Source organism: Esox lucius, chromosome 13 (assembly GCF_011004845.1).
Source record: "Esox lucius isolate fEsoLuc1 chromosome 13, fEsoLuc1.pri, whole genome shotgun sequence".
Taxonomy (NCBI): domain Eukaryota; kingdom Metazoa; phylum Chordata; class Actinopteri; order Esociformes; family Esocidae; genus Esox; species Esox lucius.
In genome coordinates this window covers 26,405,241-26,418,842 of record NC_047581.1, presented here as the reverse complement: position 1 = coordinate 26,418,842, position 13,602 = coordinate 26,405,241, and the positions used below count along the sequence as shown (strand labels likewise).

The 13,602-nt window shown below is 40.3% G+C and overlaps 1 protein-coding gene across 1 annotated transcript; it reads right to left on the bottom strand.

Moving 5' to 3' along the window:
• Positions 1–126: 126 nt before the first annotated feature.
• On the bottom strand, positions 127–6,487 carry gck (glucokinase (hexokinase 4)). The gene is made up of 10 exons (XM_010876710.4): positions 6,307–6,487; positions 5,514–5,676; positions 4,722–4,876; positions 4,447–4,566; positions 4,272–4,367; positions 4,079–4,178; positions 2,687–2,870; positions 1,846–2,001; positions 1,358–1,591; positions 127–1,205 (listed from the first exon to the last, which is right to left on the bottom strand). Exons 1-10 carry the CDS (start codon positions 6,382–6,384, stop codon positions 1,058–1,060), a joined length of 1,434 nt encoding a protein of 477 aa, XP_010875012.1. The 5' UTR covers positions 6,385–6,487; the 3' UTR covers positions 127–1,057.
• Positions 6,488–13,602: the final 7,115 nt, after the last annotated feature.

The window sequence follows — 13,602 nt, the reverse complement described above, 5'->3', positions numbered from 1 at the left end:
TTATTAAACTCTAACTTTTCTTATGACTCCAAACTTGTACGTTGTGAACATTTTATAAGCTTTAAATGTAATAATGTATGGCAAAACCACTCGTTTCTCAATGATGACCCATAAATTACGTTTGTTATAGCAACTTTATTTACAACAATCATGGTCACATTATAAAGCACATTCCCAGACTTTCTTCTCCTTTTTAAATTTGGGGTTTCACTTTGTACCAATACAACTCCGTTTCATTGCTGCAGCTCCCAATGGGCTCGGGGAGCAGAAGATCCAGACTAAAGGCAATTGATCCACAATTCCAATGGGAATTCCAGGAAGTCAGTCAGATCATTATGAGTGAGGATACGATTATTCAGCTGATTAGCCTTGACAGGTGCCCATCTGTATTTAATTGAACAGCTAAACCATGATGAGAAGCTCAGAAAATCTCACTCCGGGCCAATGGCAATGAAAGAACACTTTAGACCTGGAATTAAGTTCTTTAAGCTTATCACATTTACAATACTCATATTTTATAAATACACCAATAAAACTTCCCAAAAAGAGTAGTTGAAAGATACATGTACACCTTAATGAATTTTAAACGGACAATCCTATATATCTGAGGTATTACTAGCTACGTAGTGTATGGACATTAGCAAAAAAAAGTAATGCATATGTTAGATGTCATGAATGATTGTCAATCCTTCTTACATGAATATCATATTACCGTTTTAATCAGGCTTCAAACACCTGAAATTAGTGGTAGCTGGAGAAAATTGAAGGGTGCAGAACTTGCTGTGATATATCATATATATGAATTCTGGGACATCAGTGAATATGCAGAGGCTTATCAGTTCAAAAACACATATATTTAATACACTGGGAAAAGTTCTGATTTATTCTTCCTCGGTTGTTTGTGCTGTGAGTCCTTCACCATCGAAAAGTGAGGCTTTACTCTGTGAGTGCTTCAGGCAGAGGTCAGAAGTGGGCGACCCTATTTGAAGAGGAAATTTACTGTAGGGTGTTAAGAGTTCAACCTGGTTCTTTCAGGAAGAAGGCTGTTAGAACCCTCTCACTGAGTCAGCATGCACGCTGCCATCTTACAGGCTACTGCAGAGATAAGCGCCGCCCCTCGGCCACTCCCTTCCTCTGACTGGATGAAAGTGATGTCACAGTGAGGCGTGAGCTCCCGTACAACGTTGTGGAACCTATGCTGGAAACTGTGGAGGGAGATAGACATTTTATTTTACTATTGGCAAAATAAAATATATTAGTGTTACAATTTTTGTGTAATTTTATCAGTAGAAAATGATATTTTCAGTAGATGTAACTAGCATAATTTGATGACTTTCTTCCCTCCCGGGTTACTTACCAAGGGTGGAGTTTGTAGACAGAGCCATCAACACCCACAGTGATCTTCAGCGCCTCCTGGCTGCGACGTTCTCTCATGCGGTTGATGACGCCGGCTAGACCTGCCCCGCACATGTGTGCTGCCCGCGTGGACACGCTCTCACATGCCAAGCGCACTATGTCACAATCCAGCTCTGAGGGCAACACGCCCAGCGTGGACAGGATGTTGTAGATCTGCTTTCTGTCTCCAGAGTCACTGAGAAACACACAGTGAGTGAACACACACGTACACCTCCAGACCAGAACGTGGCGGCAGGGTAGCCTAGTTGTCAGAGCTGGTTGTAACTCGCGTCTGACAAGGTGAAGGTCCCCCTTTCTTTACCCCTATGCAAAACAGCTCATTCTAATTGCTGTCAGGTCTTTAAATAATACTTACTTCAGTATAAAGTTTAGGAATAGTGCCTTAGACAGTTGTCATTTTAATTGTGCGGTTGTATTGTGACCCCTCACCTTTCTATCTGGGACACGTAGCGTGTCTCAAAGGCACCGCGAGTCTTCAGCAGGTCAGAGGCCTCGCCTTTAAACAACAGCTCTTCGTTCACCAGCTTGACCAGCACCAGCCTCACCAGCTCGCCCATGTATTTCCCGCTGATCAACTTCTCATAGCTGCCGAGATGGAAGGGGGGGGAACGAAAGAAGGGGGGGGGGCGAGGAGAGGAGAGGAAGAAGAGAGTAGAGGGCAGAGTGAGAGAAAGACAGAAAAATAGCTGCACGTCACATGACCCGTGAACTGACCATCCCTGTAATTATCACAGGAAGTGAAGGGGGGAGCTTGAAGAGGAGAGCGGCCTCTCCGTGTGTCTCTATCACTGTGGGGCGGGGAGAGAGATAAAGTGTTAGGATGAGTGCGGCTCAGCCAAGCGCTTGCCTGTGTGAAGGGGCTGTCAGAGCAGACGGTAAACAGCCATTAGCCTGGCTGACATTAGCTGGCACTGGACATGAGCTAATCAATCTGATCCTGACGTATAGAGGCTCATGGTTACTGCTGGCAAAACAACAGGGTTACCTAGCGACCACACTTAGGCTGCAGGTTGAAGTCAGGTGGGTGTCAGAGGCAGGTGAGGTTAAGCGGAAACACGTGCATCTCTCTCAGAAACTCTTCAGGCTCGGCTACTTTGAACTTCTAACGATGGACACATTTAAAACAAATCTGCCAATACTAAGGAAGTAAGTACGACGTTTTCCCGGAGAAGAATCCAATCCTCACTCTGTATGATCAGAGGCGATTAGATCACCTGCTGTGCATAAAAGGACCTAGTGAGGACAAGGTGCTGACAGAGACAGGACTCACAGTTGCTGCCCAGGGTTGAGTGAAGTTTCATCCACCACTCTGTCGTACTCCAGTCTGAACTCCTCCAGCTCCCCGTTAGCTCCGAACGCCCCCCACTCAGTGTTCACACACATCCTCCCCTCCTCCCCTTCCACCAGCTCCACTGTCCGCATCTCCTCCATGTAGCACGCGTTACACCCAGTACCTGCAGACAGGACCGTGGACATAACTGCATTACGCACTGTTGTCTTTAAAGAGATGGAGAGAGATGGCAGGTGTGTGTGTGTGTGTGTGTGTGTGTGTGTGTGTGCGTGTCAGTGGGGAACTGTCAGGGTTTTCTGCTACAGATATGTATTAATATATTTATAATCATTTGGTATTTTACAGTTTCATTTAATATTTTCAATCATTTTAATGGTATTAATATATTTATATGTATTAATATTTTTATAATTGTTTGGTATTTTACAGTTTTATTTAATCTTTTCAATCATTTTAATGGTATTCTGACTGAATGTCTTTAGTTAGTTATATCCAAAGAATGCACTGGAATGCCTTTTACATTTGCTGTTTATTTAGCCTGGAAGATCTATTTAGTAAAATGTGTCCGGTTTTGACCATGCAAACATAATTAACACCTACCCCACTGCGCAAAACACTCTGGACTGAGCAAATATCAGCCCGCAAAACACTAAAGACTGAGCAAATATTGTCCATGACTAAATTCTCAAAAGCCAGACTCTGGTGATGTCCCTGAGGTTCTACTCTTGTGTCTGTTGAGTGGTGTCCAAAGCTCAGGTCTGGGTATGTGAGTGAAGTAGACTGCTCATTCTAAGCATACATTCTTTTAGAGACTTATAACAAACAACCCAATTACCTCTGCAATTATGTACTGTAGGTAGCCTAGAAGAAGGCCATCTAAGAACAAGCACTCAACCTATCATTTTGCTCTGCTCAAGGTACCCCTGCAGTACCCCTTCACCTCCTGTTAATTTCACTAGTAAGCCCCAGGCGTCCTAGTACCCCTGGTTGAGAATCACTGTCTTAGACTATAAGTAAGTTTAGAAAACTGATGAAAGAAAATGAGAAATGCTGGGCAGAGCATTACTTGACCTCATGGATGAATGTATGCAGCTAAACTGGAACAGGCCAGATGGCTACCTGTCAAACATGTCTCAAAGCGGTCTATGCCCTAATGACACTACACATGCTCCATTCCAGCTTCACTGAACCCACCGGATCAGGCCTGTTTGATTCATTTATGATGTCATCAAAAAGCATTGATTCTCCTGCATTAGTCTTACGATTCCGGGATTTCTCTTTTGGGAGTCTTTTCTCCTTTTTGGAACCTCCCCCCCCCCATATAAAGCCCACGTCCAACAGCAATGCTTTACCATTGGTTTGCTACCTTACCAACAATCATTCCAACTTCGCAACTGCGGTCCTCGTAGTAGCAAGATATCATGGTGGCGACTGTATCGTTCACCATGGCAACAACATCCATCTCAAAATCCTGAAGAATAAAGAGGCATATGATTACCCCTCTATTTAAATGAAATGTATTGTGTTATTGTATGTACTGTGAACCTAGAAGGGACAATCCTACCCCTCTCCTCTTGATGGCATCTCTCAGCAGCCCCACAACATTGTTGCCCTCAGCTCCAGATGCCTTGAACCCTTTTGTCCAGTTCAGTAGGATGCCCTGGAAGGAACACCATATTAGGTTTGGCAGTATATCTCAGTGGGTTCCCTATGTCTGTTGATCCTGCACTTTGACATACCTTGTCTATGTCCTCGTGTCGAACTGGGAAGGAGAACGTGAAGCCCAGAGGAAGCTTCTTGTGTTTGATGTGTTGTATGTTCAGGAAGTCCGAAATGCACTCCGCAATGTAATCAAAGAGCTGCCAAGAGAGGGGAAGGAGAGACCAGGAGAAAGAGGGAGGGAGAGAGAGTGGTGTGTGGTGAGTCATGATGATTTATGGGAGACTCTATTGACACTGGTTAGCCCAGTCCAGTTCTGAGTGGACACTTCTAAGTACCCTGCCCATCTCCTCACCATTTCGGCCGTACCGGTCATGGCGTCCTCGGGGATGGAGTACATTTGGTGTTTGGTCTCCACCTTCCACCCTCTCTCCTCATCTTCCCCCACCTTCACCAACATCACACGGAAGTTAGTCCCACCTAGGTCCAGGGCCAGGAAATCACCCACCTCTGACAGGACAAAATAGAGCGCTGTCAAATAGGACCACACACTGACACACACCCACACACAGTCAAGATTATTTTCAGCCTAGTTTCTTCAAGATGACATCACCTATAAATAAGGAATGTTTCCAGTGTTTGGGTGAACGCCACAGTGAATGTTTAATTGCAATATAATTAGGAGGTGGCTCAAAATTCTCTTTGATGTGATACCTTAGAAATAGCTAGTTGGATTTAGAGCAATGTCATGCAAATGAATCAAATAACGTCTACATATGCAGCACCAGACAAAGGTTTGGACACGCCAGCCCATTCAAGTGAACTGGTAACTGTGTCCAAACGTTTGACTGGTATACTGTATGTAAATTACATGCAAATTAGTTATTTTCAAATGCCAATATTTGATAATGCATCCTTTCCATGACAGATGACCATGCAGAGCTCAAGGAGCAGGCCCACCAACCCCTGGGAGAACCACAGTGCTAGAAGCCAACTAATCTGTCATATTAATAAAACGCCCTCGGGCCTCCCAACTGCAGCCAGCCTCCACGTCCCTGCTCTGCCCTGCCACAGTAAATAAATACAGACACCAGTAGTTAGGCATTCACACTGTGATTTCAAGAAAGCATTGAATGAATTCCTCTACCTGATCCCTCAGGGGTGGAGCAGACATATGTGGGCAACATTTTGACGCTGGCCTCCTGGTGTGTCTCGACCCGCAGTCCCCGGTCCATCTCGCTCATCATCCTCTTCATCACCTCTTTCAACTGCTCCTTCTTCAGCCTGAACTCCGACAGGATCTGCTCCACCTAGGGAGATATAGAAGGTCAGAAAACAGCCAGATCAGGCCCCGCAAATTCGCATCAATATTAAGTTTATACCTTTAGAATATAATATAACTAAATTAGCTCTCCAAAAGACCTTTAGGTGTGGCGTTTTATCAAGCTCAGTGACACTGCAGATGTACGTGACAGATGTCAAAGCCCATCTGCTAAAATAAACATTGAAAACAGCTCTTTAATGTCAACAAACGGATAAATAAATGTGTGATGTAATATGCTCTGTGTCATCTTCTGAAATGTCACCACCAAGATATACAGATTTCCATCAGGAATGTCATGAAGAAAAAACATCTTACTGATAACTTCTAAAACAAAAACGTGGAGTAGTCTGTGTGTGAAGACAATATTCATCAAGAGTAGATCAACTCAAATAACTAAACACAAAAAAAATATAATTTAGAGGTTTAATGCAATCAGTGGCCTACAGCATCTAATCAGAAACCAAAGGGTTGCTAGCTGAAATCTCTGAGTTGTTAAGTCTCTGAGCTGGAGGTGAGAAAGCTAATGCTTTGTCACTGAGCAAGACAGTTAACTGTAATTATTGGAAATAAGAATGTATTCTCAGTCAATTTAACTGGGGAAAAAAGCGTGCCTTACCATGATGGCTGTCTCTAGCACATGACTAAGACCATGAGACATCTTCATCTGGCCCATGTAGGAGCTGACACACGGCATCTTGTCTGTAGCTTTGTAAATCGCTCTGGGTGGTAATTATGTGTCTGGAGTGACTGAGCATAAATGCAGAGCCGGCAGACTATAATTTGAAGTTGAATAAGGACCTCAGCTGTTTTTATGCTCTGGTAAAGTGGGCTGGCAGGAGAACATGGTGGCCTATGTACTCAAACAAATGCCCAAGCCCTAACCCCTCTTTCCTTTTGACCAAGGACATATGATAGGATGGTTTAGTTCATCCAAAATCACCAGATTTCAGTAGAGTGAGTCACTCAGCATACGCTCTTATTCAGAGCGACTTAAAGTACTAAATGTGTACATGTTCATACTTTTTGTTATTGGCTCCCTATGGGAGCACCAGGGCTGAATCAGTCAGGTCACAATATCAGTCAGCGCACTATATCAGTCAGCGCACTATATCAGTCAGCGCACTATATCATGTGAATGATCATCACAGGTCAGGGTGAGTAGAGACCACATTTGTTACATGTAATGACCTAAATGCTAGCAATCAAAATGAACCACATCAAAAATGTATTAAAATATGACATCTACAGTAAGGGATGGGCTCCATGACCTGCCTTCTCAAATTGGTTGTTAATAAGAACACATTTTGTCCTAGAAAAATATAGAAAATGTGATAATGGCATGACCTATGTCATTGACTGGGGTGGTTGTTAAGACATTTTGATATTGAATTATGAAGTCATTGTTTAACTACATCAGGAATGCATCTAAATTTAGCACAAAGCAAAGTTGAACGACCCAGAAAATCAATACCCGATGTGTTCTAGGCAAAGGTCTCCTGCGCTTATCACCCAAAAGGTTTAATTTTAGAGCGACTGTGCTCTGTCAAAAACGCTCCAGAAATAGAAAGTGGCTGTTTCCTCATTCCCCTGACCTCCTGATTTCAGTAAACATTACAGAAACTTTGAATAACATGCTGACTCACTGGATCAACTACAACTCGCCTTGTCATGAGAAGAATAAGAGATCTGTCGGTAACAGTCCATTCTTCTCTCTTTATTCTCTAACAATATCTTGGGTTTTAATACATTTTACTCTGCAATTAATTAAAACTAGCATATGCTTAAAGTGAATTACATTTAAAAATGTGTGTGGAATCCACGTGTTTGAAGAACATCTGAATCTGGAGTGGCAAGATCTAACAACAGCAGATGGCTTTAACTTATAACCCTGGTATAACTACTTTAAATGGTTTTGGGAATCTATCATTCAGTTTTCTTTAAACAACCATTAAAAACTTTTTCTAAATTTGACTTATCATATTCTGTAATGCTCCAAAGGATTTATTTATCAAGTACACAAAAAACACTCCAAACCTTGCATGTGCCATTTTTCATGCAAAAATATCAATATCAAAAATATCAATAATCAATATTTATAAATGTTAAACTTGGAAAAGTATGTGTAAACCTCAAACAACACAAATCTAGTTGTTGAAGAACTGTATTGATTCTTTTGAGGATATTGAGTGGTTTGATCCATGAGAAGTATAATAATGGTCATGAAAACATTCAACATTTATTGATAGAATTCACACCTTCGTTATTGGTAAAGACATGTTATAGCAGCACAACCCAATGTTGTAGTTTTTTTAGGAATTCCGTCATTATGTTGGCCAAAATGTAGTCAAAATACAAGAAATGTTTGTTAGAGGTCTCTAGACTATAGGTCCACAGTGCCTTAGATTAGATTCAACTTTATTGTCACTGAACATGTACAGGTACAGTACAATGAAATGCAGTACAGTAGAACTAAATGTATTCAATTAAATACATTTATAATTTATAACATTTTAGATTTTCTTGTCATCAATATACAACCCTGTTTCCAAAAGTTGGGATGCTGCGTAAAATGCAAACAAAAACAGAATGCAATGATGTGCAAATAATTTTAAACCCTATATTTAATAGAAAAGACTACACAAACAACATATCAAATGTTGAAACTGAGAAATGTTATATGCCCACTTTGAATTTGATGTCAGCAACACATTTCAAAAAAGTTGGGACAAGAAAAGACTGGAAAAGTTGTGTTATGCTAAAAAACTAAACCTGGAGGAATATTACACAACTAATTAGGTCAATTGGCAACAGGTTTGTAACATGATTGGGTATTAAAAGAACATTCCAGAGAGGATGGGTCTGTCAGAAGTGAGGATACTGAGGGGTTCACCACTCTGTGAAAGACTGTGCTGGAAAATAGTGCAACAATTTAAGAATAACGTCGTCTCAATGTAAAATTGCATCTATGGTACATAATATCAATAAAAGATACAGAGAATCTGTAGAAATCTTTGTATGCAAGGTACAAGGCCAAAAACCAATGTTAGATGGCTGTTATCTTCGGGCCCTCAGGCGGGACTGCCTTAAAAACAGACACAATTCTGTAGTGGAAATTACTGCAACGGCTCAGGAACACTTCAGAAAACCATTGTCTGTGAACACAGTACATGGCTGCATCCATAAATGCAAGTTAAAAGTCTACCATGCAAAGAAGAAAACACATATAAACAAGATCCAGAACTGCTGCTGCCTTCTCTGGGCCCATCTCTGTGATGGTATGGGAGTGCATTAGTGCACATTGCATTGGTGACTTGCATATTTGTGATGCAAAACAATATATACAGGTTTTGGAACCACATATGCTGCCAACCAGATTACGTCTTTTTCAGGAAAAGCCTTACTTATTTCAGCAAGACAATGCCAAACCACATTCCGGATGAATTACAACAGCATGGCCCTGTTTTAAAATAGCCTTCCTGCAGTCCAGGCTTGTCACCCATGGAAAACATTTGGCGTATTATGAAATGAAAAATGCGCCAAAAGGGACACCGAAATGTTGAGCAGCTGAAATCCTATATCAAGCAAGAATGGGAAAACATTTCATTTTCAAAACTACAGCAATTGTTCTCCTCAGTTCCCAAATGCTTGCAGATTATTGTTAAAAGAAGAGGAGATGGAACACATTGGTAAACATGCCCGTCTTTGAGAGAATGCCATGGTGAAAGTATTTTTTATAGGAGAATCACTCTCCTCCCACAATGGGAGTTTACGTTTTGTGGCCACTTCTTCTTCTTATTCTACCATTAGTGTTAACACTGCATCCTAACTCCATACACCATTGTGAAGGTTGATGGGACATTGCGAGGGATGGCTCTGAATTATTTTTGGGGGACAACTTTAGAAATTTTGTTTGACAGATAGCAATTGTATTCATTTCATTATTAAGCATATTACTTGTTAATATTAAACGTGTTTATGCTAGATAAGTATTGGGGGGGGGGAGAAGGGCCATTTCAACTAAGATCATTTTTTTATTTGACATCCCTTTGAGGGTGGAGCAACTGGCCGTTCAGGTTTGTGGGGTAGGTAAATAAATGTGGTTGACTAGGCTTATCTTGTTCTAGTGACTCCTTGTGGTTGCTAGGGCACCAGTGCTCTCAGTCAAGGTAGAATGCCTGAGAGTGTGTTCCTTCCAGCACATAAGTATTCCTACATAAACTTCCTGGTTGAGCAAACAGGGTGATGACATCCAGAATGGATTTGGATATGCTTCAGAAGACACATATTTCGACATTGACAGGGCCTTATTGAAAAATGGAATTTCACAAATTTGGGGGAAACACCAGTGGATTTTTTAAAATCTTACTCCATTATACAGCTGTTACATTTACCTGAACTTTATTCATAACGTTTTAGTAGATTGTGTGTTCCAGTAAGGGAGATAGAGACTGAAAACGAGAGAAACACATTCATGCTGCGGTTTGATTATCCATCCGTTGTATTTGTGTTAGGCTACAGTAGTCCTTTAACAGATGGAACTTGAATGTGTGACAAATGCCTCTTAATAGCTGGTTATGCTGCCTAACTTTACTCAGTTAGAAATGCTTGCTGAGTAGGCCTTCTGAGTGAGGACAACCGGCCTCACCTCTCAAACAGGACTACTGACTAAATCACCCACTTACTCTTTCTGACACTTTCCACATCCAGCAAAACTAACATCCTTCTTCATGACAAAACAAAAGGAAAATAAACATATTACTGATCGTAGATCTACATAATGTAAGTTTTAGAACGATCTGTAATATAAGTAATTATCATATCAAGTTTTTCAGATAACATGTTTCATACTTCTGCAGTAATGTTGCCAAAACAAAGTTTGATAGAGGAATATGTGTTTGTTCTGTCACAGGAGCAGATTTCTGAGACGTTCTGAGTAGAGCATCTTAAGGGGTCCCTCAGGGACCTCCATTACCTCAATTACATATTACATTATCGCAGTGATAATAATTCATTTTAAACAATGAAATGACATGCGTTGTTTTTGTTTACCTTCTCCATCGTATGAGGATCCGTGTCATACATGTTCTGCTGGTCATGGGTGCTGTCTGCTGTGGAACAGTAAACGTGTTGTCCAGGCGGGCTACAAGAGCAGGTTAAAACCTAATGGTTTGTCCTAAAGGTGCTACATGAAAAACGAAGAGACCATGAAGGGTTAATATTAAAAATTAATAAATGATCTTCATAATAAAATGAATTAAATGAAAAATAAAATATGTTTATCAAGGCCTATTAAACGTAAGCCGTTATTTCCAGGTTTCTGCGTAGCCAAAAATATTTCCCATCCTAGGTTAGTTATTCCAAAAACATAAATAGTATTTCAGATAAAGTGTACAGTCAAAAGTATTTCAATTAAAAATAGTCATTCAAATAGGAGTTATGTTATAAATTTGTGCGCTTTTGCAGTTCATGTCTCATCCAGTGCCGCAATCAATATGTCCAATCAAAACCGGCACTGGCTAGAAGCAAACTACCCAACGTCAGATAATATCAATATCCCTCTCACCATGGTCCTCAGATCCAAAAATGTAGCAGTTACATTCAAATAATATTTGTCCAAGTAACGTTAATATGTATCCACAAAGAAAGTGTTTATTGGTTTGTCATTTGAAGAAAAGTCACCGATACAGCTGTGAAGCTGTAGGTCTACATCTCATTGACTAGACTGCAATTTATTTCTATATCTATGGCAACCAGAACTATCTTATTCAAGAGGGAAAAAAACACCCCTCGTCTTAACACAACCTTCCCGTCAGCAGATGCTCACAATAGCTTGTCTCCATGCCCAACATTTTCAATTCGTTGCCGTGGAAATCAATTAACTGCACACTTCTGGTATGGAAAACACTTAGCACTGAGTTAAGTGGCCAGGAGGAAATTGTTAAATGGAGCAAAATTACTTAGGAAAACAACAAACGAGGGTGGTGAGAAATCTGAAATGACAGTAGGTGTAGGCTAGCTCTATATCCGGCAAATATACTCATGACCTGTCTTATGTTGATATTGTACAGTAGGATCTACAGAAAAATATCTAAATAAAAACGTAACAACATTAGGTCTCATTACATAGTCAATTTTATTAATATAATTCTTCTTGCCTTTTTTTTAAACAGAGAAATTATGCTCTGTTTTACAGTTGAACAGATATAAAAAAGAAAACTGAAAAAAAACACATTAAGAAAAGCTATCACAATTCACAATAAAAAGTAACTGCCTTATAGGCTTAACTCGGTAAAGCATTCCATAAACATGGGGCACAGTAGTCAAAAGCAGTGTTACCTAACTCAGAGTTAGCTCTCTGTATCTCAAGTCCTAGCAAGTCTATGTTTTAGTGGTGAGAAGCTTTGAAGTTTCTGCAAGAAATATCCAGTATATACAAACATCTACCAGTGTCTGGTCCTTCTAGACGTCAGGGAGTCCCTGCCAATTAAAGTGTATAAGAGTCAACGATGTTTACAAAAGTTTGCACCAGTAATAAAGTGGAGAGTGGTTTCAGTCCTCAAGCGAAAACATGTATATACAAAACGTCACAATAATCTAACACAGTCCTGAAGGTGCATTGTACAACATCATTTCTACGTTGGGATTACAGGTTTTATTTGTTTTTTTACGGAACCCAGTCCTAACCTTTAGGTTCTTTAACATTTCTGAAATGTTAAAGAGTTAAAGTTGTTGTTGTCATCAGTGTAAAGGTGAAAACATAATAAATGAATATACACAAAGAAATGATGGGCTCAAGAATAAATCCCTTCGAAACATCCAGAAAACATTAAACGCTGTGCGGCTCATGATGGCAAGTTCAAAGTTTGTTGATTAAGCGTTAAACATTTTTAAATACGTAACAGTCATAGATTTTTTTGTCACTCCCAAAACCTTGCTCGGGAGTACGTCTTCAGGGGAAAGGGTCCTTGCAGCAGGAGTGGGTTGGGCAGATTCGCAATTTAACACTTCTGGTAGTGACTGTGTTATCATATTTGTTAGTGGTGATTGTGTTATCATATTTGTCAGTAGTGACTGTATTATAATATTTGTCAGTAGTGACTGTGTTATCGTATTTGTCAGTAGTGACTGTGTTATTGTATTTGTCAGTAGTGACTGTTATCATATTTGTCAGTAGTGACTGTGTTATCGTATTTGTCAGTAGTAACTGTGTTATCGTATTTGTCAGTAGTGACTGTTATCATATTTGTCTGTAGTGACTGTGTTATCGTATTTGTCAGTAGTGACTGTTTTATCATATTTGTCAGTAGTGACTGTGTTATCATATTTGTCAGTAGTGACTGTGTTATCATATTTGTCAGTAGTGACTGTATTATATTTCAGTGTGTGCTGAGATTCTGATTTATTTATTTTTTAATTTGGGGGGGGGGGGGTTCAGAAGCACTGACAGTAAATTTATGTTTGTAAAGTCAGCCATTGATTTTTTTAATTGCCTGACTGCACTGATTCCTAATTTTGCCGAAGCGCTGCCTATGAAATTGTTTTTTGTTGGGTAAAGCTATGTGCAAGAGCAGTTGTTTACTGTAGATAAGGATTAGGAAAAGTTTTTGAAGTAGAACCAGAAATCCTCAACTGAAGGCATAAGGGCAATTCCACTGGCCTACTACACCAACAGTTCCTGACATTTCCGGTTACTGTGCCATCAACTGAACTTTGCTCTGCCCGAACTGTCACTGATGTAACCCCACATTTGCATTTTACCAGTAAGCCTACGTTCTCATGAGTCTTCCTGAGTACACGCTAAGTGCAGTGGAACAGAAAACAAATATGTATTGGATGTGATTTGCCTCGTGCTGTGACACATTTCCTTGATCAGATTATTGATTGAGGCATATGAAATGTTGTCCCACTCCTC